Raw genomic sequence first — 25348 nt, 5'->3', positions numbered from 1 at the left:
TAGGGATTACATCAATGAAGAGCAATCACTAAATAATAAAGCAACAACATTTATAACAAATATAATATTTTTGTTAGGGTTTTAAAGTCCCTAGGAATTTTTGAATATTGAAAGAGCAAATAGATATAAATATATTTCGGTTTAGATGAGGTTTGCAATTTTTCTTTCCATGATTAATTTTAGGGAAATTAAGACACATTTTTATGGAAAAAAGTTTACTCTGTAATTACATATTACTTCAAGATTTTAAAATTCATGCTCTGATATATAAATAGATTATAATCAAACGAATTAATACTACATTAATCTGGTTCATAACATCAGGTTACAGTTGATTCAACACTCATTACAGTTCATCTTTATTTTCTAGTTGAATTTAAAAATGATTTTTTTTCTGAGCAAAGAGAGGTATTAAGAATTTCATTTTTATTTATAATAATTAATTGTTCAACATTTCTAAATTCATCAAAATTATATATTTTGTTGATTCTTTGCCACTTCAAAGTCTATAACTTGGGTAAATTTTCAGCACATGCCTGAAAATTACACATTTGCAATTCATTGTGCTTTTAGTCAGCAGTGATTAGTGAATTCAAATTGGAACTCTATAGAATACTTAGAGCCTCTTCAGACCATGGTAGGTACTGGTTTGAAAAGATAATTGTAGAAATACATCTGTTAGAAACATATAGTCTTGGGGGAAAAATTAATGAAATACATAAATATTTCACACGAAATTCACAAGGTTTGATATCTGTAGGCAAACCCGGTGATGCCACCACCGAACCACACCTGGCCCACGGAGTGGCAGAGAATGGGCTGTGTGCAAGAGAGAGCCTGAGAACAGTTCTGCAGATGGTGCTGAAAAAAACCTGGGTGCACGTAGGTACGATCTTTCAACCTCCACATCCCAGCTCAGGTGGGAATCTCCCTCCCCTTGTCCATGCACATCCCTCAAGCTGCAATTTACCCTTCTGTCTTCAAGGTGGCTGTGAGTTTAGTTTAACCTGATTTCACTTCAGTAAATTGTTAAGGGAGACAAATGCTATTGGAGCTTTTCACACTCCGCACACGGGTAGAGCTGGAACTGCCCTGATTTTCACTTCTCCAAGGCCCTTGCTGCTGGCCAGTCTCTACATAAGCCCCCCAGGCTTCCTAGTGCACAAGCATCCATCTGAATTTTGAATCATGCTGAGAGCTGTGGGTGCAGAGTACAAGGCCTCAGGAACCAACCCAAAGCTGAAAACACTGCAGTTGCTACTTGTATAGAATATAACATATACATGGTTCTTCCAGTAGCCACGTGTCTTTTAACCTGATAAAAGCACAGAAGTGCTGGCTGGAAATGAGAACCGAATCTGCAAAACTAGCTTAGATCATTCAAATCTGCCTGACTCCAAACCAGTCCTGGGACAGCCCTGCATCTCTTCCACCCACCACCAACGTTGGAGCTCCTCTAGTTTCATTTCATAACTAGAATGGCATCCTTCAAAAGAAGTAAAGTAATTGTTATCATGTTAAGTGGTCAAGACAACCTGGCAATAGGAGTTTTTAAAAGTAATCAAAAAGAGAGAGTTAAGAAATACAAAAGGATAATTTGAGTTCATTTTTGAGAGAAGTTTAGCTACATCAAAAAAATGCTTCAAGTCAATTATTTAAAAGAAATGATTTCAGTGTCAGTCTCCTTTAAACACGTGCATCTGTTGGGTTTTGTTTTATTTTATTATCATTTGAAGGTAAGTAGAACTGCAGACATCAGCTTCTCTGAATAATCACTATGAAGTCTTCCAAAAGAAAGGCAAGGGCTATAACCCTTGTCTAAATTTTTGGATGTCTTCCCAGTTAAATGTCAAAACAGTAGCTTCCTTTGGGATAACTATTCTTCTTTATTGTACTGAAGAGCCTTTTAAGTGGTTTACTCTGAATAATTGCATAGCATGCTTGACTTTACTTTCACATAATATGAAAATTTTTATTTTTTCATTCTCTAGGAAACAGCCAAGTTACTTCAAGCCTGTTTCTTTTCTCTCTTAAATACAAAGCTATTTTTCTGGAAGTGGAGGTGGGGGACCTGTAATATGCAAAGGCAGAGAACGTATAATCAGTGTAGATGAACAGAAACGTGTATCCCCTCCGCACTTCATCCACACCCAGTCAGCTTGCTTCCTTCTGAAACCATGTACATATTCACACCCCGGGACTTTCCAGGTGCTGTTTACTCCTGCTCTGCCCTCCCCCCTCATTCTCAGACTACTGTTCCTCACTCATCTTTCACTGTCAGCTCAAAATCCATCTCCATCATGATGCCTTTTCCCCTGATCATCCAGACGGGATGATGTGTTCTTTTCTCAGCCAGGGAATGGGTCCCCACTGTTAACTTTTTAGAGTATACAATTTCAGCATTAGTTTTGATTTAAAAAAAAAAAAAACTTCACAATTTTCACATTTACACTACTTACAAAATTGTTCTTTTTCATGGGGCTACCAACGTTTGCAGTCACTGTCTGCTGGTATCCTTCCTATCCTGAAATTTTGTCATAAGGTACGTTGATTCTCCTAGAACGGCAAGGGACCCCAGGCTAGCTGACTGGAAACACCAGGATCTGGTAGATGGCTCAGCAGGGGGACGTTCTGGCTCCTCCTCTCTACCTTTGATTGTCTTTTCATCTATAGAAGCAGGTCCCGTAAATATCCCAAGGGGCAGTAGCTGTTCACTGTCCGAATAGCTCTCTGCCAAGTGACCTGGAAAGGAGGAAGCCTGCTTGAGAAGCCTGTGGAGCCATGGCTGGGGGCAGTGGACGGCTGACAGCGGCTGAACCCCTTCAGTGACACCACTTCCCTCTTCCCGAGGACTGTTTCCCACACGCTGTTATGTGTGGTCCAATTAAGTTGGTCCTTTCGCACAAATCATTTTTTTTCTAAATATATTAGGAAAACTGTCATGTTCATGTGCTTGTACTTTGATCAGTAAAGAATACTTATTTAGGGATCGATCTGGCTGGGGCTGATGATATTTGATAACATTCACAAAGAAGCTTGCTTATTTTCATTATCTCATTTCTTCCAGTACATCAGAACTCCTCGGGGAGGGACAACATTTGCTCCTGCAGGGGGAATGGCTCCAGCCTTCTCATTGGTTCTCCCCTGCCTAAGGACTCCAGGGAGATCAGCACTCCCCCATTCTTCTGGATTCCCTAGATTTTTGCACAGAAATTTATGGAAAAGAGAATTGTAATGCTGCAGTGTTAATTAGATATTGCAATCTTGTGAAGGATAAAAATGAAAAGGATGACCTGAAAAAGAAAAGAAGCAAGGAAGGTTTAGAAAAGATTTCGAAGATCTTTAAAACTACTAGGAAATTATCTCCTCAGAGTGAAAAAATTTCTATAATAAGTATTAAAATTATTCTGCTGTCAAGTACTTAGCTTAATTACTGTTAAAATATTAAAATTGTGCTTCCGTAGATTGAGACTAACTTTTAAATTTCAGGCATTTAGATTTAGGGTTCAACTCACAGCTTATTAAAGTGTGGGATGTGATTCTCTAATGTTCTTACAACTATGTCCCGAAACTCCAGAGTGTACACACTATATGGGCCAATTAATTTCCAAACTTCATAATGTATGTCAGCACTGTAAACAATTAGTAACAACAACAAAAAATGATACCCTTTTTGATGGTAAATCATACTGAACATTTAACAGACATTCACTGAGGGCCTATTGGGTCCCAGGCACTCTCAGTACCTGGATGGAGATGGGGAAGGGGGTGAGGAAGTGGACAGGGTAAGGATAGATGGGGGATGCAGGTGGGGGGGAAGGGAAATAAGGAAATTAACAAAGCACAGTACCCACTTTCAAAGGTGTTCATCATCCCACGAGAGTTGAGAGAAAAGGTGGAGGAAAAGAAAAATGCTGTTGGGGACTTCCCTGGTGGCGCAGTGGTTAAGGATCCGCCTGCCGATGCAGGGGACATGGGTTCGAGCCCTGGTCCGGGAAGAGCCCACATGCTGTGGAACAACTAAGCCCGTGCGCCACAACTAATGAGCCTGCGTTCTAGAGCCCGCGAGCCACAGCTACTGAGCCCACGTGCCACAACTACTGAAGCCCGCACGCCTAGAGTCCGTGCTCTGCAACAAGAGAAGCCACTGCAATAAGCCCGCAAACCGCAACGAAGAGTAGCCCCTGCTCGCCGCAACTAAAGAAAGACCACGCGCAGCAATAAGGACCCAACACGGCCAAAAATAAAAAATACATAAAATTTAAAAAAAAAGTTTTCTCAGAGCCAGGAAATGAGTTCTGTCTCAGCTCCATCAGTTCGAAACCATACGGCCTTAAGTGCTTCCCCTCACCTCTCCACTTTCAGGAGAGAATGCAAGAAAGCCCTTCGTGTACTAAAAAGGTAGAAACAAAGGCCAGCTAATGGATACTACTATGCCCCTCAGAGACGATGAAACTGGGCTTAGATTAAGACCACCAAAATCACACACTACAGGAGGGATAAGAAAGACCCAGAGGAATTCAAATTTTCACTTCCTGATTAGGCTGCCCCTCTTGAACTGAGCTCTAATCCACGGCGATAGTTTGTCCTGTGAGTAACTGTCCAGCTTCACTTCCTGCCACACCTCCCAGACAGGGCCACATCAGACATTGCTAAAAGACAGCACAACACCAGCCCCTCCACACCTGTGCCAAGGTCCTGCCTTAGGTCTTAGTACCCTAAACCTGGCACTGTCTTACCTCCTTGGAGTAACACCTTATTGTATTATAACAACTGTCCCCTTAACAGTCTGGCAACTCTTTGAAGACAGAGATCATGTATTATCAATCTGTGTACCCCTGTCAGAGTACCTGATAAAGATACGTGGTTTATTGAATGAGTGGATGGGTGCATGCATATAAGCCATTTCTGCCCACAAAGAACAGAATTGTGACGTACTCCAACTATGTGCTTATGTGTGTCTCCCGAAAGCACTATAACTCTCAATATGGTTTTATAACAGCTTTACTGAGATGTAATTCACATACAGGTATCCTCAGTTTTTTCAAAAGTTTGCCATATACCACTTTGCTTTTACGACAAACCTACATTAGTAACCATTTTCGCTAACTGAAGGAAATCCAAAGAGGGTTTTGTGTAAAACCCTCTTTGTGCTTTTATGTAAAAGGCAAAAAGCAAACATAGTATTTGTCATTTGATTTGCAACAAGCTCTTATGGAGGCAGCACCAACCTGGGCAAGGAGAGTGGCCCTGCCAAGGTCCTCCTCCGGGAACTACACTCAGCATCGCAGCATCAATCTGCCATAGTTTTGAACTGTGTCTGTGAGCATCTGTGCTTTATCTCCATTTATTTTGTGCATGCGTTAGCAAGATGTGCCCCAAGGTAATTGATTCTGTGCTTTATGCCGTTTTGGCTTATGAAAGGCTTCATAGGAACACTCTACTTTGGGTAGCAGGGAAAACCTGTACCACAATTTCACTTAAGGTGTACAATGCAGTGGTTTTTAGTATATTCAGAATTGTGCATCTATCACCACTAACAAATTGAGGAACAGTCTCATCACCCCCAAAGAAACCCCAACCTATTAGCAGTCACTCCCCATCCCCCCTTCCCCGCCCCCTAGCAACCACTAATCTACTTTCTGTCTCTATGGATTCTTAATTTCTTGTTACACTGTGTACATAGCTCAGTTATTAGGACGCATCTCTGCATGACTGAGAAATAAAAGCTGAAGCAGCTTCGATTTAATACAGAAGTACAAAATCAATCTCCTTGCTCTGTGACCTTGGGTAAGTTGTTGAACTGGATTTAATCTCCACATAAAATGAAGTTTGGACGGTGTGTGAGGGCACCTTCAGGTTAAAAAAAAAAAAAGCAGAAACAAAACAAAAAAACCCTCTGTCTATAATTCCGAGACTCCACCCTAGGTAGCCTTTTCTGGGCGCCCAGCCCGGGACCCCACCCTTCGCTGCGCCCCTGGAAGGAACTGGCTGCCGCGCGCGCCCCCAGCACGGGAGGGGCGCGGCGATGGGGGCGGAGCCAGCGACTCCGCAGCCAATCCGGGCGGCGGCGCGTCCCGGGGGCCGCGGCTCGCCCGGCGCGCAGGGGGCGGGGCTCCGCTTGACAGTGGCGGTCGCCGGGCAGCGGAGCCGGGGCGCAGCGAGCACAGCGCGGCGCAGGGAGCTCGAGCGGCGCAGGCGGCGGCGGCGGCGGCGGCGGGTCCCAGCCCGCTCCGGCTCTTGGCGCAGCGGAGTAGCCTCCCGCCGCGGCGGCGGCGGCGGCGGCGGCGGCGGCGGCGGCGGCGTTCGGGCGATGCTGCGGGTCTCCTTGGGTGTCGGTGTCCTGACCTCTTCCTAAAGGTACTCGGCTGGGCTCGCCCCGTCGCCTCGGGCGTCGCAGCGCCGGGAAGTGGCTTTGCAAAGCCCTGGGCTACAGCGGGCGGGCGGTGGGCTGGGGCGCGGGCTGGGCGGGGCTGGGCGGGGCTGCGCTGTCTGGGCCGCTTTCCCTGCGAGGAAGAGGGTGGCGGCTGAGGGAAGCGGGCTGGAGGAGGAGGGCTGTCTCCGGGCAGCAGCTGGTGGCTTTGCCATCCTCCATCCTCCTGCCCCCATGTGGTTTGAAAGAGGTTTTGTTCCAGGAGAAAGTTTGATGCTGAGACGAGAGGAGCCGGACTCGGGGGTCCCTGAGGCGCGCCCCATTAGAGAGAGACAGGTCACCCTGGCCAGGGACGCCCGTGACCTGAATGTAGGCATGCAGGAACGCAGGCCACTTTTTGGCCCGAGCAGCATTCCAGACGCAGGCTCTTCCCTGAGGACATTCCTCTGCGGGAATCCCCCTGGGGGAGGGGACTTTCCGGAGACTGGGCACTCAGAGCGCCCGTACTGTGGCTTTTGCCGTAGGTAGTTGTCTCCCTTACCTTCTAATTAAAGGTCCCTAAACAATGTGTCCAAGGTACCGATGATTCTTCTGTCAAATCTTGAATATTTTCTTGATGCTACATGTTTTCCCAGAGTGCTGGGGTGGAGCACGTGAAAGAGAGTAGCAGTTGTGGCCCAGCTCTTAGGGTGAGAGGTGGGAAGAAAGAATACAGGACCCACGTACCAACTTGAAGATGGGAGAAAGTTTTGACCTTCAAAAAAAGATGGATTAGGTGTGGATGATTTGCTTTACAAAACTTCCTCGAATGCAGAGAGATAAAGTTAGTGTTGCGTTTCGCACATGATTGTAGAAACACACCTGTCATACAGTAGCGCAGAGCAGAGGTGGACGTGTGGATGTCCTATAGACCGGAAATAAGCAGATCTCAACGAGCGAGCGTTGAACTCTGTTGAATTCTAATCAGTCTGATACCTTTCTGATCACATGTGTGGATTCTCACAGGTACTTTCTTTTTTTGTATAAAAATTTGTTTATTTTATTTATTTTTATTTTTGGCTGCATTGGGTCTTAGTTGCTGCGCGCGGGCTTTCGCTAGTTGTGGCGAGTGGGGGCTACTCTTCGTTGCAGTGCGCGGGCTTCTCGTTGCGGTGGCTTCTCTTGTCGTGGAGCACGGGCTCTAGGCGCGCAGGCTTCAGTAGTTGTGGCACTCGGGCTCAGTAGTTGTGGCTCGCGGGCTCTAGAGTGCAGGCTCAGTAGTTGTGACACACGGGCTTAGTTGCTCCGCGGCATGTGGGATCTTCCCAGACCAGGGCTCAAACCCGTGTCCCCTGCATTGGCAGGCGGATTCTTAACCATTGCACCACCAGGGAAGCCCAGGGTACTTTATTTCTTATCAAAAATATTCATACCATAAGACAACTTGATAATGCCAACTTTTGTACCCTGGAGACACCCTTAGCCAAGGACATCAACCCCTTGCTCAGGTCCATGTGATTTATCCCCACGCCAGGTCCCATCACTTCTGTGAGAACATTTACATATTAAAGGGAAGGAAACCTCCTTGGTCAATGGTGACACAGTACATCGAGCACATACTATGTACCAGATATAGTACTAAGTATTTTATATATAACTTTAATTCTCACAGTCACCCTGACGAGTTATTACTACTTCCCCTATTTTAAGGTTTAAAGAGTTTTGCAATTTTCCCAAGATTACTTGTCAAATGATAGTGGTGGGATTTGACCCTGGATGTGTGTGACTCACTGCCCATGCTCTTTTCCACTATCCTATGCTGTCTCCCAGCCCCTCTTGAGAGAGAGTTGCCCATGTTATGATATAGCAGGAAATCCAGATATGGCAACATGTACTGCATCTCCCAGCCTCCCAGATCAGACTCCTTCGTAGAGTATCTTCTCCCTCTGGGAACCCACCACTGTGTGCCTGTGCCCCGCAGGTATTCCCTCCACCCAAGGGTGACATCTGGGACTCCGTAGACTCTTCCCGCAACACCCGCAATCCCCAGGATGGAAATCAGATGGAAATCTCCAGACATACAAACTCCTTGCCCTTCCAGATAACTTGGTTCCAAGTGTTTCCATCACTGGCACTTAAGGAGCAGTCTGTCCCCTCTCAGCCGTTCAAGTCTATTTTAAGTGTGCACGTATAAGTGCCCCCCACCAGCTGGCAGCAGCATATCCCCTGCAGCGCTCACACTGGCACACTCATCCTCCTGTACCAACTGTCAGAGAATTCCTGACACAGCCCTGTCTACTTGCAACGAAAGACTGAAACAAGGTCACTGGGGAAGGTGGTGTGAGTCCAGAGAATCCCTGGATTCTCCTCTACTGACCAGAAAGGAAATTCACTGAGGACCCTAGGAGCAGGAAGCAGGCCTTCTCCAGAGTGCAAAATGCCATTTGTGTGGTGTAGCCTGTTGTCAGCACTGTTGAAGATATGTATTCACCATATAGAAACGCTTTTGCCAGTTATACTGGGGATGGATGTGGCCACACACCTATTTCTGATTTGATTACTCACTTTTACACTGAGGCAGTTGTCACTTGGCTGAAGGGTATGGAAACCTTGTGTCACAGTTGTGACAGTAAGCTTGAAGCTGTGCCTAAAAAAATTTATTATTATAATCTACAACCGCTGTTTTATCATTTCTCTTCCCAAGCGGGGTGTGTATGTGTGTGTACTCTCTCCCTTTGTATAGTCTTCAACTCTCTCTGGTTGCAAAATGATGCAGTACTAAGGCTAAAAAGAAAGAAATGCCTTTTGGAGCTGTGACCATATGCTGCCTGGAGGCACATCCCCATAGTTGGCATTTTACTCACGTTAATCTAGTGCTAAGCATCGCAAGGTCCCGTGTGCATGCTTTGGGATTTCACATGGGCTCTCCTGTCTAATTATTTTACTCCACCCCTGCAGCGTGGTGAGGTTTTAGTTTAGAAGACAGCCCTGGCACCTCCCCTCTGATATCTCTAAATGGCCAAGAACTGGAGCAGCGCTAATTAAAGTTGGGAAAGTAGAACATGAGGTTTACTCATTGTCACTCTTGCACCAGCATGGAAAATGTCCCCAAAACATACAAAAACTATACCAAATTATTGACATGGTACAGTTTGCCTGAAGTTGGGTGCATGCAAATGCCTTACTAACCTAAAAGTGTCCAGTATCAACAAACTTCCACTCTGCATTCTATTCTAGTTTTAAAACTTCTCATTAACTAGCAATCCATCTTTATTTCTGTATTTCATCAGATTGAAAATGTCAGCTGTAAGACATAGCATGATTTTTGTTATACAGGAAGAAAGAGAAAATACTGCCGATTATATTACGACATGCCACTTTACCAGTGGTCTTCCATGACACTGCATGCATCTGTCACGCTAGCATCTCATTGCTTTCAAGATTCCTTCATCTCTTCCATGGGTTTTGGTACTTTTTCCTGCTGGTACCTTCAGTAGCATTGCTTATGGTATGATAGGCCATCGGCTTGTATGTCTCACTTACAAACTGTAACACAGATTCCTCTTTTGTGTTTTTCTTCAGTCTGGTAAAGCATTTGGATTTTGCTTTGCAAGGTAATGTGGAAATGCCAAACAAAGACAAATGTTTCCTCTAGTAATATAACATTCAGGCCCCACTGCTCTGTTTGTTTGCCTTGGTGCACACACAGTAACATCTTTAAGTGCCAAATCATAGTGTAACCTTTTTGAAAACCATTTAAATGGCAGTGTTCCAGAACACGTGCAGTGCTAAGGATGCCCCTAACTTAGTGGAAGTGATGACAAAATGAATAGCGATGACCAAGTTTATGCAAATGCAGGGAAATGACACTTGTGCGGTGACTGCTGCCAACTTGTCAGCCGTTTTAAGACACCATCAGTATTAAGACACATCCTGATTTCAGAGATATTAAAGTGTGAGGAAAAAATGAACCTTATCAATGAAATATGTTAATCTGTGCCCACTCAGTTTTGTGAACTCTAACCTGCCTACCACCTTGCATGTATTCATTCATTCATAGAGTCATTCATTTTGTTAAACTCCAAGCTCCAAGAGGGCAAGGACTTCTTCTGTCTTGTTCTCTGCCGTATGCCAACCACTTAGGATTGTTCTGACACGTAGTTAAGCTGCTCAATAAATATCCGTAGAACGAGTGAATGAATATCCCCTTCGGAAGACATGGAGACACGTGAGGCAGCTCACGGCTCTCCTGCCGGTTAGGAAACATATTCTTAAAATGAAGACATTGACAGAAATGCCAAACACAGAGAAAGAATACAGGCCAACATTACGTCCTTTTTTTCTATTTACAAAGCCCAATACAAAATATTTCATGCCGTTGCAGAACTAGTTTCTGGTAGAAGAAATTCCAGTGTAGCTTTTATTGATCTTTGACCACTGAAGGAATTTATAACAACTTACATCTTGGTTCTTTTGTATGATCCAAAATCATTAATTGCTTGAATTTTACGCTTCATTCATTTTCATGTACTTGTCCTGTTATAGATGTAACACGTACCAGGTGACAGGTAAATACCTTTTCCTTCAGTAGGCTCCTCTGAAACAGAAACTCAGTGCTGGTGACCTTGTCTGGATGTACATCCCCAAGAAAATAGATGTCTACTTAAAGGCCGCGCCTTACAGTCTGCTTTTTAACCCCTCAAAGAGGCCGTCTTTATATTTTGACATTTGGCAAAGAAAAAGACAAAGGAAAAAAAGAAAGGGAAAGAAAAGAGAGAGAGAGAAAGGAAAGAAGAAAGGGAGGAAGGAAGGAAGGAAGGAAGGAAAGAGAAAACCTTGACGGGCAAGGCAGACCTGCATCTGCCGGTGCCCCTGCTTCCTTACTGCTCCTGGTCAAGCAGAATGCACGTCTAGGCCAGGGCCAGGGAGCTGGATGAAGATGCCCGCGGGAGGGATGGCAGAGAAGTTGACGCAGCAGCAAAATCTCTGGAGCTGTCCTGAGGACTGAAGTGAATTAGCACTGTCCAAATCACCCCAGGTCTATGAACGTAATAGCTGGACTTGCAAAGACACACCCAGATTCCAGTCCGGGGAAATGTGGGACCTTTGAAACGCACCTAACAAACCAGTGTCACTCCTGAGTTCCTCAGATTCATTTAGTCTGCTTGTTCGGGGAGAGGATAAGTGCTGTGAGCAGAGGCTGGTTACCCTTCCTCCACAAACAGGTGTGGCAGTGCGGCGTGGCAGTGGAGGCTGTGAAGGGACTTGGCACATAGGCCAGAGCTGGCTCTTTCACACAGGAAAAAATAATAATTAATTAAATCGTTTTGGTTACACACTTAAAGAGCTTACATACAATTTTATTAAGTATTGTTAATATGGGCCAGACAAAAGACAAAAAAAAAAAAGGCTTAACACTTGTTTTTACTGAGCAAAGAAGGTAGAATGAAACAAACAAACAAAACCAAAATAATCTTAGCTGCCAATCCTATGATTCTGTGATTCTCTGGGATGTTTTAGTGGTACCCAGTATTTGTTTTAACCAGGTGTGGTGAGACATGCAGACATGGAAATGACTGTCATAGTGGAAGAATTTTATTATACTCACAGCCTGCTGGAAGTAGGAGCCTTGGTATATCAGGCAGTGGGGGTAGAGGGGAGAGGAAAATGTGGACAAGAGTCTTTATTGTGGTTCCACTGGAAGGAACAGAAAAGGCGCAGTAAGCAGGTTTGGGATTAGCTAGTTTGAAGAATTTCAGAGGCTCTGCCACAGTGGGGCTGTTCCCAGTAGGCTGATGCCTGGCCCTGAGGAGACAAGGGCAGGTGGAGAGTGGCCCGAGGTGTGAGAGCCAATAAGTAGGCGGTTTGCATATGGAAAGGCTTGCGGGAAGGCAAGTTGATTATCTCTAGGCATTGGCTTACCCTGGGAGGAGCAGTCCCTCCAGGGTTCTCCAGGCCCCAAGATGTCAAAAGATCAGGATACAGAAAATAAAAGGCATGGTGAGTACAAGGGGATTTTTTAAAATAGTCAGTTAATGAATTAGGCCCAGGTGCAGCCATATGTGCGGAAGCGCCTTGCTGAGGATCTGACACGTGGTACTCATCCAGTAAACATTCATTAAACCTGAGTCCTGGTGCCAGATGGTCCGACCATGCTCACGGTCAGTCTCTGCTGGATGGATACTGTGGTCAGGTGTGCACTGTTCATCTTCAGAAAAAGAAAAAAAATGAGAAACTCTACGCTGCGTAGAGGACCCCCAGAGGAAAGATGAATCACCCAGGACGAAGAGGAGGAAAAACACGGAAGTCTCTAAAAACATAAATGAACTCTTAAGCAAATACATCTTCAGCTTTAAGATCTTAAAATCTATCCGATAATTGAATGTTTGGGGTAACTCCTTATCCACCGTGGATGTGGAATGTCAATAAAAGTCAGGAAGCATGAAAGTTACAGGCAATTTTGTAAAAGGTTGTTTCTCAGAGTAAAATCGGAGTTGGGAAGTGAACTGTGCGCTGCAAATGGTGTGCTCAGGGGTAGGCTTCTAAGGGTGAGTCACTCAAAATAGCACGAAACATACTTTTCTTCTCAACCGCACGTCAGTATTGATCAGACAAGCGGATGAGTTACACACGCATGAAAGCACGGTACTGGGGAGGGTTACTGGAAGGCAATTAACAGGACGTGTGGGGAAACAAGTCTAGGCATAGAATGTTTAAAGCCTCCTGTTTAACAAGTGTCTGCTTTGAGGGCACTGATGAAGGATGGCCACGTGTGGGCTGGGCCTGGGGTTAGACTCAAGGCATTACTCTTAAGGATGGATGGCAGGGGTGCTTGAGGGTGGGCGTGTCTGGACTCCCAGTGAAGTAATTGAGTTGTTCCTCTGTTCAGCCTCGGGACTCTTCTTCACGTGGTTCGTTAATGGTTATAACGTCTTCAAAGTCCTATGACTTTTCCTTCAAATCTTGACCATGCACGTTAAGAGACAATAATGAAAACATAAACAGGAGGGCAATCTAATCATCTAAGAAGGGTAATTCCTTCTCCATGAAAACTCTGCGATCGCCCTCTGCGTACAGGTCCTCCTAGTTTGTGACTTTGCACACATCTCTTTTGTGCTCGTGTAGGAGCTTATCTGTGTTGATGGAAATTGCAGAAATGTTTTCACTGGAACACAGCTGCTCTCCCTTTGTGTTTCCACACTGATGTCATAACTCTTTAATTAAACTAGCAATGGTAGCCTAAACTGGCCAGTGAAAGCATTTCTGCCCGGCTATGTTGCTCAGGATGGTCTTTGGATTTATCCACGCCAGTGACGCATTATCTCTTAACCTCACGTACATTTTATAATCCAGGCTTTTATGGCCTTTTCACCTCTGATTTGCTACATGAATTAGGCCCATGTAAAAATGGAGTATTCAGTCAAATGAGATAATATGCAGAAACATTTGAATTGTCCAAGAAATGTAACGAACAATTACATCAACCTGTAGCTTGCTTTCAGGTATTTCTCACTCATCAGTGAGTCCTTTGCTTCCTGGAGCTCTTTCTCTGTGTTGATACTTACAAGTGAAATCCCATATGGGAGGGTGAGGGGAGGGCGGCAGCCTTCCTGGAGCTGTTCTAGGTATTTGCATTCTATTTTAACTTTAACCTTTATGAATTTGAATTGCTCTCTTTTGGGGGTGGAGTGGAAAGAGGCATACCGGTTGCTTATCTCTTCAGCCCTGAAGCCTTGAAAACTGCCTGCAAATGGCAGGGGCTTAATAACTACTTGCTGAATTTAAAAATATCCTTTGACTGGTTGACACAGGAATTCCCATCCTTCTTTGGCTCGAAGATTTATGAATAAAAGCCTCACCAAATACCTCATAATTTGATAGTTGAATCATCTGGAATAAGGAATCAAGAACATCAAAACTGAAATTTTAACAAATGGAAGACATGACGATAACCTTGTCTTAAATTTAAAAATCTATTACAAATGATCATTATTAAAATTCTCTGATGTTGGATTGAAAGCTAGGCAGATTAAAAATAATAGTATAGAAATTACAGATTTTGATTTAGATTAGTGAACTTAATTTAACACATACAGATAAGCAATGCAGCTTTTGAAGAAAGGATCAATTACTTAATCAAGCTTGCTAGAATAATAGAATAACAGTTTGAAGAGAAAACAGTAAGAAAAAGAATAACTTATATTTTGGTCATAACCAAATATTGTGATAAATTTCCTGTAAGCCATAGTGTTACATGTTGGAGAAAAAAAAAGAAATACCATAATGATGGATACATGTCATTATAAATTTGTCCAAACCCACAGAATGTACGACACCATGAGTGAACCGTAATGTAAACCATGGACTTTGGGTGATGATGATGTGTCAATGTAGGTTCATCAGTTGTAACAAATGTACCACCTGGTGGAGGATGTTGATAATGACGGAAGCTGTGCGTGTGTGGGGCAGCAGGTATATGGGACATTTCTGTACCTTCCCCTCAATTTTGCTGTGAACCTAAAATTGCTCTAAAAAATAAAGTCTTAATGAAAAAGAAAAAGAGGGGAAGGAAGGGAGGGAGTGAGGGAGGGAGGGAAAGAAAACAAAGTAATGTTTTTATCCTAAGTCTGAAGTCAGTGAAGATTTTTCTGAATATTCTTGTCATCTTACAAAAGAAGATGCATTGGAATACAGAAAACTGATCATCATTTCAATAATGAAATATAATAAGACAATTCTAAAAGGCAGAATGGCAGAATGAGAAAGTACGTAGCTAATGAAAACCTATCTAAAGTACCTAAGGGGTTGATATGAATATGGAATGTGTGGTATGATCTCATATTCCAGGGGTTGAGGAGAGGAGCAGACATTTTGGACATTGATGTACAAATGTTAGATCATCACATGATAGGCCCAGAGCATGAAACACACACATTGATTGCCACCATTTAAAGGTGTAGTCAGTCTGTGCTTTGACGAAGATCAAAAGTAATTTGGGAAGTTGGAATTCTATATCCACTGACTGCTTGTTCATTTGTTGCACTAATAAACCAAAAATAACAGTCACCATCCTTGAAACACCACTGGAGAAGAGAAATCATAGGGGCTTTATTCAGAAACCACTTGAGACAGAATTACATATCAGAATTTTCTTCTCTTACTTGTTTTTCCAGATGATAGAAACAAATTTGACAAAAGACTGCAGTTTGGACACTTGGAGATGCTAGTAGCACATTAGACAGTGTCTCTATCTTAGTTGTTTCCCTTAAAAACACACTTACCTGAAACAGTAGTTCAGGTTGTGAAACCTGGTCTCAATCCTCATAAAATGTTCACTTCAGCGTTGTTTTCCTTATTTCTCTGGGAAGTGGAGGTGGAAACTCTGTCTCTATGAGTGTTGCATGTGGCTGGAGAATGACCTTTTGGACCATCGAAAGGATCAAAATAGAGGTTGGGAGGCCCCTGGAGCTGTGGCTACATTATATCCGGTGTGTTTGGGGGATGGAAAGAGCTTTGACTCAGACTGACCCGGGCTTGCCATCCCCTTGTCATGGAATGAGAAGTGCATCAGTGCCAGTTGAAGGTGGCTCTGTGGCTTGTACGGAGCTAAAGGCTCTCCGTCCTCTCCTTATGCCATTTAATCCCCATACAGCCCCCGGGGCAGTTGACCCTGTTACTATCTCTCTTTTACAGATGAGGAAACTGAACAACAAAGAGGTTAGGTATTTTGCCCTGTGTCACCCTGATAGCAAGTGAAGAAGCTGAGAGAAGAACCCAGAGTGTCTGACCCCAGAATTATGCATTTAAGCACCGACATTATGCTCTCATGGGGTGTGCTGAACATCCCTCAAATTTAGCTTCCTCCTCTGTAAGATGGGGCCGTTCATTTCTACTGGGCAAGTCTGTTGTGGGTTTGCAAGAGAATATGTATGTATAAAGTATCAGGCACCCTAATGGCCTGATCAGAGTGGTTGGTTGCCTGTTGCTACTGCTGACTTTGTTGCTGTGGAAAATGGCTGAATAACAGTCTCATCAAAGTCCCAGGTATTTTCTTTGTCTCTCAGATTTAGCCCAGTCACGCCCATTGCCATGGCAACCACTCTATCCTAGCCATTCACCATTGCACATCTACAGTAGCTTCTTTACTGACCTCGGTTAAGTCCAGTCTAGAAGCCTCTCTTCTCCACCGGGACTGATCTTGTCTTCCTTACACAGAGTGACTGGATGAGCGGGAAGCAGAAGTGGAAGAGGAAGCACTTTAAAAGGGAGGGGCCAGAGCGGCACTATTCCTTGTGGGAACCTCCACCCCCTCAGCAAAACACTAGAATTAAATCCACCAAAAGTAAAACAGGAGGAAAGGTTTCACTCAACACTCTGGTGCTCAAAACTGGGGAATTATCATCTTGATTTGCTATCCTTTGAGCCCTGGATCAGTTATCTTCTCAAGTGAGAAGAAAACTTCTGCTGCTTCCCACACATCCAGTCACTCTGTGTAGGGAAGAAAAGATCGGTCCTGGGGGAGAAGAGAGTGTTCTAGACATGAGGAATGGGGTAGCCAAAGTTTGGTTGCCACTAGTACCTCTAGTGTACTCTTGAAGCCATAACTATATAGAAAGAGTACATTTAATTTAATTCCATGACCTTAAACATTCTTGTAAATATATTGTAGCCAGTGAAACCTATATTGTATTCCTCCAGACCTTTCCTTAAGGAGATCCTGGGGCATCCGTAGAAGTTTTTAGAAGTCAGTTGTGAAATTACTTTTTTATTCTCACGGGTTCAATACCATGGGTACGTGATACCTCATTAATACATTTTAATGTGTTTAAAATACATTTTAATATTAATGTGTGTTAAAATATGTTTCATTAGGCAAGTAATATATGTTCAACGTGGAAGATTTTAAAGATTTAATTAAGCAAATAGGAGAAAATAAAAACCGTCCATAATCACACCTCCAAAATAGAATCAATTTGCATTTTTGCATGTTTCCTCCCAGATTTCTTTTTTTCATGTATAGCTATATTGTATACAAGATGGAATCATTTAATATACTGTTTTATAAGCTGCTTTTCCACATAGCACAATTTATCCCGAATATCTCTCCATGGCAGTAAACCGTTACACAGATTTTTAGACAAAAAGTCATCAGACCTTGGTCCTTGTGTTTCGAGACACTAGAGAAGCCTCCACTTAGCCCCAAGGCTGAGGACTTTGTCCATCTCTATACAAAACACACTCTCTGCCTTGTGGAGTTTTTAAGGCCCCAAGCGGTTTCTCTTGCAAAGCGGGAGGAGAGGTCTGCATCTGGACTCCTAGCTCTGCCCGGTACTCTTGTCATCATGAGCCGCCTACTGTTTATCTACTGAGAGGTCTCAGTGTCATCCTGGTGGCTCTGACACAGAACTGCAAATGAGCTTTTTCTGCCTTGCCTCTTCTGATGGATAAACGTCAGGAGACACACAACACTGCCAACTGGCCTCTTAAAACCAAGACCATCTGCCGTTCAGAATGCTGACATCCTCCCCATCTTATAATTTCCATTTCTATAGCTGGCTCTCAATTGCTGCTTCCCCTGGGAGCCAAGATCCAAAGATAATTAAAACCGACAGATAAGAACCAAACTTCATGATAGTTTAAATCTCCTTCTCGTCCGTCTTTCGACTAGAGCTGCTCACAAATGGACTGATTGGAGTTTCTCCTCCTTTTATTTCCCCTGATTAGCCCCTGATTCAGAGCCTAATGAGCCATGGGGTAGCCAAAATTTGGTTGCCAGACAGACAGGCAAGCAGCCTGTCTTTATGATCCTGCAGTTTGAGCGTATCAGTCTCTGAAACCTCCCATGACTTCACTGTGAAGAGTACTAAGCAAGATATTTCATACCAGTAGAATCAGACACTTACTATGCCTTCGTGTTTCTTTATCCAGACGTTTTACCCAGGAACATATAAATTGCCTTTTGCTACCTAGATTTTCCAAAAGCCTATCAGAGCTCTTCAAATAAGTTCTAAGTAATTGATATTCCTTTTTTTAAACACTATCTTGATCTCCTCTTTCCTCAGTCTGCCATCTTACCTCCATCCTCCTGCAAAAAAAAAAAAAAAAAAATCTCTCTCTACACACACACATCTGTGTGTATTTATATGTATATTTATACACAGACATAATACACACAAATACACATTTTAAAAAATGAATCAGAGTCACCATTCTCTAGCCGCAGATATTTTTATTCTTTTACCTTCTCCACCGAGGAACACGGAGCCTCGAAATCACTGGGCACCCAGTGCGCCCCCGTGCATGTGGCATCCTTTCCTCCCTGGCCAGCGCGGGCAGCTGCTTCAACCGTCTGGTCCTCTCTCCCCCAACTTCAAGCCTCCTGTCAGCACTGTCAGATCTCTTCTCCCCCTTCTTTCCTTCTGGACAATGCCCTGACATTTTTGTCCTCTCAGGGAGGACGTATGATGTATCTGAAAGAACAAACTTGGAGACCACGGTATTTTCTGCCACCATCACAGCTGTTAAAGTTTCCTGAAGCAGCACTACCTGTTTAACAGATTTTTGGTTTTCGGTCTTTGTTTTTTCTTAAAGGAAGCCATTCCATGCTTTGGCTCTCATGGCACTCCCGCGGCTAGTTGGTTGTAACTGGAAGAAAGGGTTACGGGCTTCTGGTTACGTCACAGATGCTGAGAAGGGCCATTTTGATTGAGGCACAGCCCAGCACTTAGTTCTGAGATTTCTCCCCATCTTGTTGTATGAGTGGCTTATTCCTCAGCAGTCGTAGTGATTCAGGCCCTGTGGGACCACTCCAGCCTATTTGAATAAGCTGTCGATAACATTAAAAGCCTTCCCAGACACTGACGTTTACCAGTACTTACAGGCCAGTGCATATGGGATGAGTGGCTTTTGGATGTTTTCGGTTTCTCCTCGGTGTTTGTTAAACTGTTAAGGTATTTATCAGAAATGGCCATTGGACACAAACACATTCTAGTATGTGCTTTTAATTGTAATTTTGCTGAAACCGTTGGACTCGATTTCTTGTTGGATCATGTCCTTAGCCCCGGAAAGGAATCCTGGAAGTGTTGAAAAGAAATTCTGTGTGAATTACCCCTATTTAGTAGAAGACCAGTCAGAGCTGGCACAGTCTCCTAAGCTTTCAGCCAAAACTGAGTGTGAGGAATGCCAATTAGGAGACGGGGAGAGGGGCCCAGATCTGTGCCCCCCTCCGCACCACCCCCCTCCTATCCCACCCGACACAGCGCCCCAGCCTCACCGACCAGCGAGGTGCCAAGCCAGCTGGACCCCAGACTAGAAAACAAGGAACACGATTCAAAGCTATCAAGGGACCTGGGGAGATGGCCATGGCAGGATTGATTTCATTTGCATCCTGGATGAGATTCAGGACGTTGATGACTTCTCCCTAGAAATTTGTGTTTCACACAAATCGTGAATTATATAGGTATTCTTTCCTTTTATTATTATTATTATTATTTTGGAGTCCATAGCTTTGATCAAGTTCTTAGATCTTAGAGGAACCCATGGCTAAAAAGTGTTTAAGAACCGTGGTTCTAATTTTCCTCTCCCGTTTAAAATAGCCTCCCCTTTGCTGACTCTAAGCTTTATTCAAGTTGTCCTAGAAGGGAAGAAGTTTGAGGTGTTCTAAACCCCTAAGTTCAAAGCTTGAGGTGTTCTAAACCTCCAAGTTCAGCTACTGGGGTTAGGGGGCCTTTTAAACCCAAATCCTCACCTTCCTGAGCACCCAGGGAGTCCAAGAAATCACAGAACCAGAGGGAGGCTGCTCAGAATCGGAGAGAGGCTTAGCAGTGTGTGTGTGGGATGTGATACTGTCCACTCCCAACGTGGTCTGAGGGCTGTGGGAAGATGCTGGACTACGTAGCAGAACTGGGCAAAGTGGCTGCCAGTTTGGCTCTGTGAACGAACCTTTATTATTTTGGCTCAAGTGGGCATAAATTCCCACAGCTCTGGCTATAGCCCCAAACGGCTGGAAGTCCAAATACACCTGCAGGATTCTAAATTCTAAAATACACCCTACTAAGAGTAATTTAAAAGTATATGGGGGGCTTCCCTGGTGGCACAGTGATTAAGAATCCTCCTGCCAATGCAGGGGACACGGGTTCGATCCCTGGTCTGGGAAGATCCCACATGCCACGGAGCAACTAAGCCCGCGAGCCACAGCTACTGAGCCTGCGCACTGCTACTACTGAAGCCCACGCGCCTAGAACCCGTGCTCCGCAACAAGAGAAGCCACTGCGATGAGAAGCCTGCACGTAGCTCGGCAACGAAGAGTAGCCCCAGCTCATTGCAACTACAGAAAGCCTGCGCGTAGCAACGAAGACCCAACACAGCCAAGAATAAATAAATAAATTTATAATAAGTAAATAAAAGTATATGATCTTTTGGCTCATAAGTATAGTGAGAATTGATTATAGTTGTTTTGTTTTCCACTAGGGATATACTTTCCTCATGAGTATTGCTATTGGTCAATATGGAAAGAATGGGTGCTTGAATGACGTATATAAATTAAACAGAGTCTCCTTTTTATGAATGACTGATCTGGGACTTCCCTGGTGGTCCAGTGGTTAGGACTTCACCTTCCAATGCAGGGGGTGGAGGACCTTCCTGGTCCGGAAGCTAGGGTCCCATATGCCTTGTGGCTAAAAAACCAAGACAAAACAGAAGCAATATTGTAACAAATTCAATAAAGACTAAAGATGGCCCACATCAAAAAAATCTTTAAAAAAAAAAGAATGATCTGAAATGACATAAATAAGAATGAAATCAAGTCATAATCGAGTCCTTTTCATATGCAATTAGGTTTTGAGAGTTTAAGGACCGTCCTTTATTGTCACACACTGTGATGAATTGACCAAATATACATACAGGAAAAAGAAATAAAGCTATGAAATTTTTATTTTTAAAAGTTTTCAGGCTTCCCTGTTGGCACAGTGGTTAAGAATCTACCTGCCAATGCGGGGGACACAGGTTCAATCCCTGGTCCGGGAAGATCCCTCATGTCACGGAGCAACTAAGCCTGCGTGCTACAACTACTGAGCCCACACCACAACTACTGAAGCCCACGCACCTAGAGCCCATGCTCTGCAACAAGAGAAGCCACTGCAGTGAGAAGTCCACGCACCACAATGAAGAGTAGCCCCCGCTCTCCGCAGCTAGAGAAAGCCAGTGCACAGCAATGAAGACCCATGCAGCCAAAAAAAAAAAAATAGTTTTCTATTAATGTCTTCATATCAACATTATTATCAGTATTGTAGACAAGGCTCAACCTTATTTTATTTTATTTTATTTTTTATTTTTTTCTGGTACGCGGGCCTCTCACTGTTGTGGCCTCTCCCGTTGCGGAGCACAGGCTCCGGACGCGCAGGCTCAGCGGCCATGGCTCACGGGCCCAGCTGTTCCGCGGCACGTGGGATCCTCCCGGACCGGGGCACGAACGCGTGTCCCCCGCATCGGCAGGCGGACTCTCAACCACTGCGCCACCAGGGAAGCCCTCAACCTTATTTTAAAGGGGAGATTCTAAGTAACTTCTATTTTGCACTATCTGATTGGCTAAATTCCCTCCTGCTAATCATTTTTTTTTTTTTAAGATTTAGTTTTATTTTATTTTTGACTGTGTTGGGTCTTCGTTGCTGTGTGCGGGCTTTCCTAGTTGTGGCGAGCAGGGGCTACTCCATTGCAGTGCAAGGGCTTCTCATTGCGGTGGCTTCTCTTGTAGCAGAGCACAGGCTCGAGGTGCACAGGCTTCAGTAGTTGTGGCACACAGGCTCAGTAGTTGTGGCTTATGGCTCAGTAGTTGTGGCTCGTGGGCTCTAGAGCTCAGGCTCAGTAGTTGTGGTGCACGGGTTTAGTTGGTCTGCAGCATGTAGGATCTTCCTGGACCAGGGCTCGAACCCGTGTCCCCTGCATTGGCAGGTGGATTCTCAACCACTGCGCCACCAGGGAAGACCCAGGCTTGACAACATTTAGTTCAGGGGAATGATGCTTATTGGTTTTAATTATTCTCAAAATGGATTTGGGTTAAAGAATAGCTTCTTAGTTCATTATTATAACATTGGTAAAATTATAAAATATATCTTGCAATTTAAAACTTTTGAGCTCTTTAGAAACTGCAAGTGTAAAGCCCCTTATCCAGCTTCATCTGAAGTCAGTCTACCAACTGTACCTTGACCCAAAGTTTTGGCTTAATTTATGTTGTACATGTTGTAGTGTAAATAACATGAATGATAAAATAATGCAAATAATAAGGACCTAAGGAAAAATAAAATGGGAGTTTTGAAGAGCTCACATCACTATGCGTGTCAGTGTAACTTTTTAGTAAGTACAGAGAGATTTAAATATATTTAGAGTTGTGTTTCTCCCATATTTAAGTTATTGGCCACACACTAAATGGCTTGATGAATTGGTTTCTGTGTATATATCCCTACAAAAAGAATCTTTTCTAGTACATGCTTAACAATCAAAAAGAGTAATTTTTATTTATTTTCAATTAATTCTTTCGTGGAATGGAGACAGTATCTCCGTATTTCATATACCTCTTCCAATATATATTTATTTCACGATGCTTTTTTCAGCATTGCAAGTGGACACCTTTAGACCGTAGATGTACACATCTACAGTTTGCTTGCTTTGAACTTCTGTATAGTTGTTCTGGCAGGGGATGTAAATAGCATAATTAGATGCTGTGTAATTAGATGGAAACATATTTCAGTTAGATAGAAAAATCTGGTTACCACAGCAGCTTCTCCTTTTGTCCTAGAGCAGCATTTAATTTTTTTTCCCCTTTTCAGTTCCCGACTAGAGTTGTTTACAGTTTTTTTTTCTTCACAAATGCCGGTCACCTGGAGATACGGCAGTTGATCAACAAAACTGATTAATGTGCAGGTGTAAACCAGATCGTTTAGGTCCCCAAACCATCCTGGACCAGAAGAAGTATTTCGTTTTCTCCACTAATGAACTTCACAGGATAGTTCGAAACCGTCCCTTTACATCTTAGGTTTGAAAATTAGAGCCTCATCGTAATGCCATTTAGCTGGTCCAGATGGGAGCCTGTGTAATCTAGGTAAGCTACTGAGATGAAGTGAAAACGCAATAGGTCAGAGAAAGAACATGAGTTATGTGACCGCCCCAGCATCATCATTATTGGTCAGGGAAAGGCGCTTAGGCACCTGAGTTCGCTTTATCTGCTCTACTGATGGGGGATGATAATTTCATCGCATATGACTTTTGATGAGAATGCCTTAGTGAGATCGGCAGCGAGGGGGAGATGAATCTCAGAGAACGATTTTCGAGTGTGTGTATGTATGTTTAAGTAGCATCCTAGTGATTCTGAAACTCACCTAAGGAAGATGTAATCAGCTAGACCATACTGGCTTATCAACATCGGGCCATGTTTCTGCATTTCTAATTTGATTACCTGGAAACTAGTATCATTAAACTAAAAGACATTGCGCTGTATGTCTTGAGAGAGAGAGAGAGAGAGAAAAAAAAGACAGATTAATGATACTTCAGGAAATGCTCTGACTCTACCCAGGAAATGAACTCTTCTCACTAATTTTGCATTCCAGCCTAAAACAGCCCTGTCCATGCTCTATTATTAGAAATATAATAAATGGTCAGATCGAGGCACTAGGCAAAATGTCAGATTTATTTTCTTCACTCCCACATGTACTATATTTGTTTGGTTTAGTGTCTTCTTGGTCAAGGAAGCAATTTTATTTACATATTAGTGTCAGAAAGTATAAAAGTAAGTGATTTACCATTTGGGGTATACTCTATTTTTATATAATACTAATTAACCATGTTTTGAAACATAAGGTACAGGAAAAGCTTCCCTGTAGTATTTATATTGTAACTTTTCAGCTCACAGAAGTGTGCTGCATTTTGAATCCATATGACCAGTAAATACCTCTATCCTAAATGTCTGGAAGGAAGGTGCCCAGTGTGATTTTCTGTGCACGAAAATGTGTCTCAAGACACCAACATGAGGATTACAGGGCTTTAGAGTGCTGTAAAGTTAGTTTTCTGTTTAGACCTACATCATGTCGTAAGGTATTTAGAAATTAACTGGCGCAAAATAATATACCGTTTACTAGAAATAATTTTAAAGGCCCATAGCCTTATAATCCCTTCTAAATAATCTTTATTAGGTATGTTCCCACAAGCATACTGTGGCCTGGTGCATGAATTTGATATTACAGTGTTGCAGACAACCGCTTTCTCAGACTTTACAATGGATCAAAGACAATCTTTATGCTGATGGATAGGTAATTCTGGAAGAGTGTCGGTTTCCCTGGATCTCAAGGGCCTCACTCTCAGAACCTGCTCCCATCCTAGGCTCCACTCACCTCCCCACTAGCACCCACCAGGTAGGCCCGGAAATCGTATGATTAGACCAGAGATGTAAGGTGGGTGCTGCTTGTTGCTTGAGGGAGGTGGAGGTGATACAAGAAAATTGCAAGACCACAGAATAGAGGAGATGAACATAAGAGAAACAAGGAACCAACTAAACTATGGAAAATTGAGTACTCAATTGTGTGAAGTTCAAAGTTGTTTTCTTAGAGAACCAATCAAGAGGAAACAGGGTTAACCCTTAAGCAGGGTTGATTTGTTAGACATAAGGAAGGCCAAGCTTCCCTGGTGGGTTTGATATGACGTAGGACCGGAGCTTGGTACCTTTTAGTAATGACTCGTGGTTTTAAGGGCTGCAGCGTATGGGTTGACATTCCTGAGCACCCTAATCATATACTTGACGCTGTGGCAATTTAGAAAAGGCTGTTTGGCATCAGTGGAGAAGCTGTACTTCATCTGAGGTGAAGATGAGTCACCTATATATATAATGGGTGACCTCTTGACAAAAAACTACATGATAAGCAAAAAGTTTGGTCTGTAATCTCCTAGAGGTGTTATGGGGAAGGGAGAGAGAGAAACTAGCTCGTTTGCATGTCGTCCTGCCCAGAAAAA

At 43.5% G+C, this 25348-nt stretch overlaps 1 protein-coding gene across 1 annotated transcript in view; it reads left to right on the top strand.

Moving 5' to 3' along the window:
- Positions 1-6028: 6028 nt before the first annotated feature.
- Positions 6029-25348, top strand: part of LOC137211078 (C-type natriuretic peptide-like) — a 97535-nt gene continuing 78215 nt past the window's right edge. Inside the window, exon 1 of the mRNA XM_067713193.1 lies at positions 6029-6360. Within this exon, the coding sequence (XP_067569294.1) occupies positions 6029-6358 (330 nt within the window). The 3' untranslated portion in view covers positions 6359-6360. The remainder of the gene's footprint in view (positions 6361-25348) is intronic.

Source organism: Pseudorca crassidens, chromosome 18 (genome assembly GCF_039906515.1).
Source record: "Pseudorca crassidens isolate mPseCra1 chromosome 18, mPseCra1.hap1, whole genome shotgun sequence".
Lineage (NCBI taxonomy): Eukaryota > Metazoa > Chordata > Mammalia > Artiodactyla > Delphinidae > Pseudorca > Pseudorca crassidens.
Note: the sequence above shows the minus strand (reverse complement) of the source record. Positions and strands in the feature narration are given on the sequence as shown.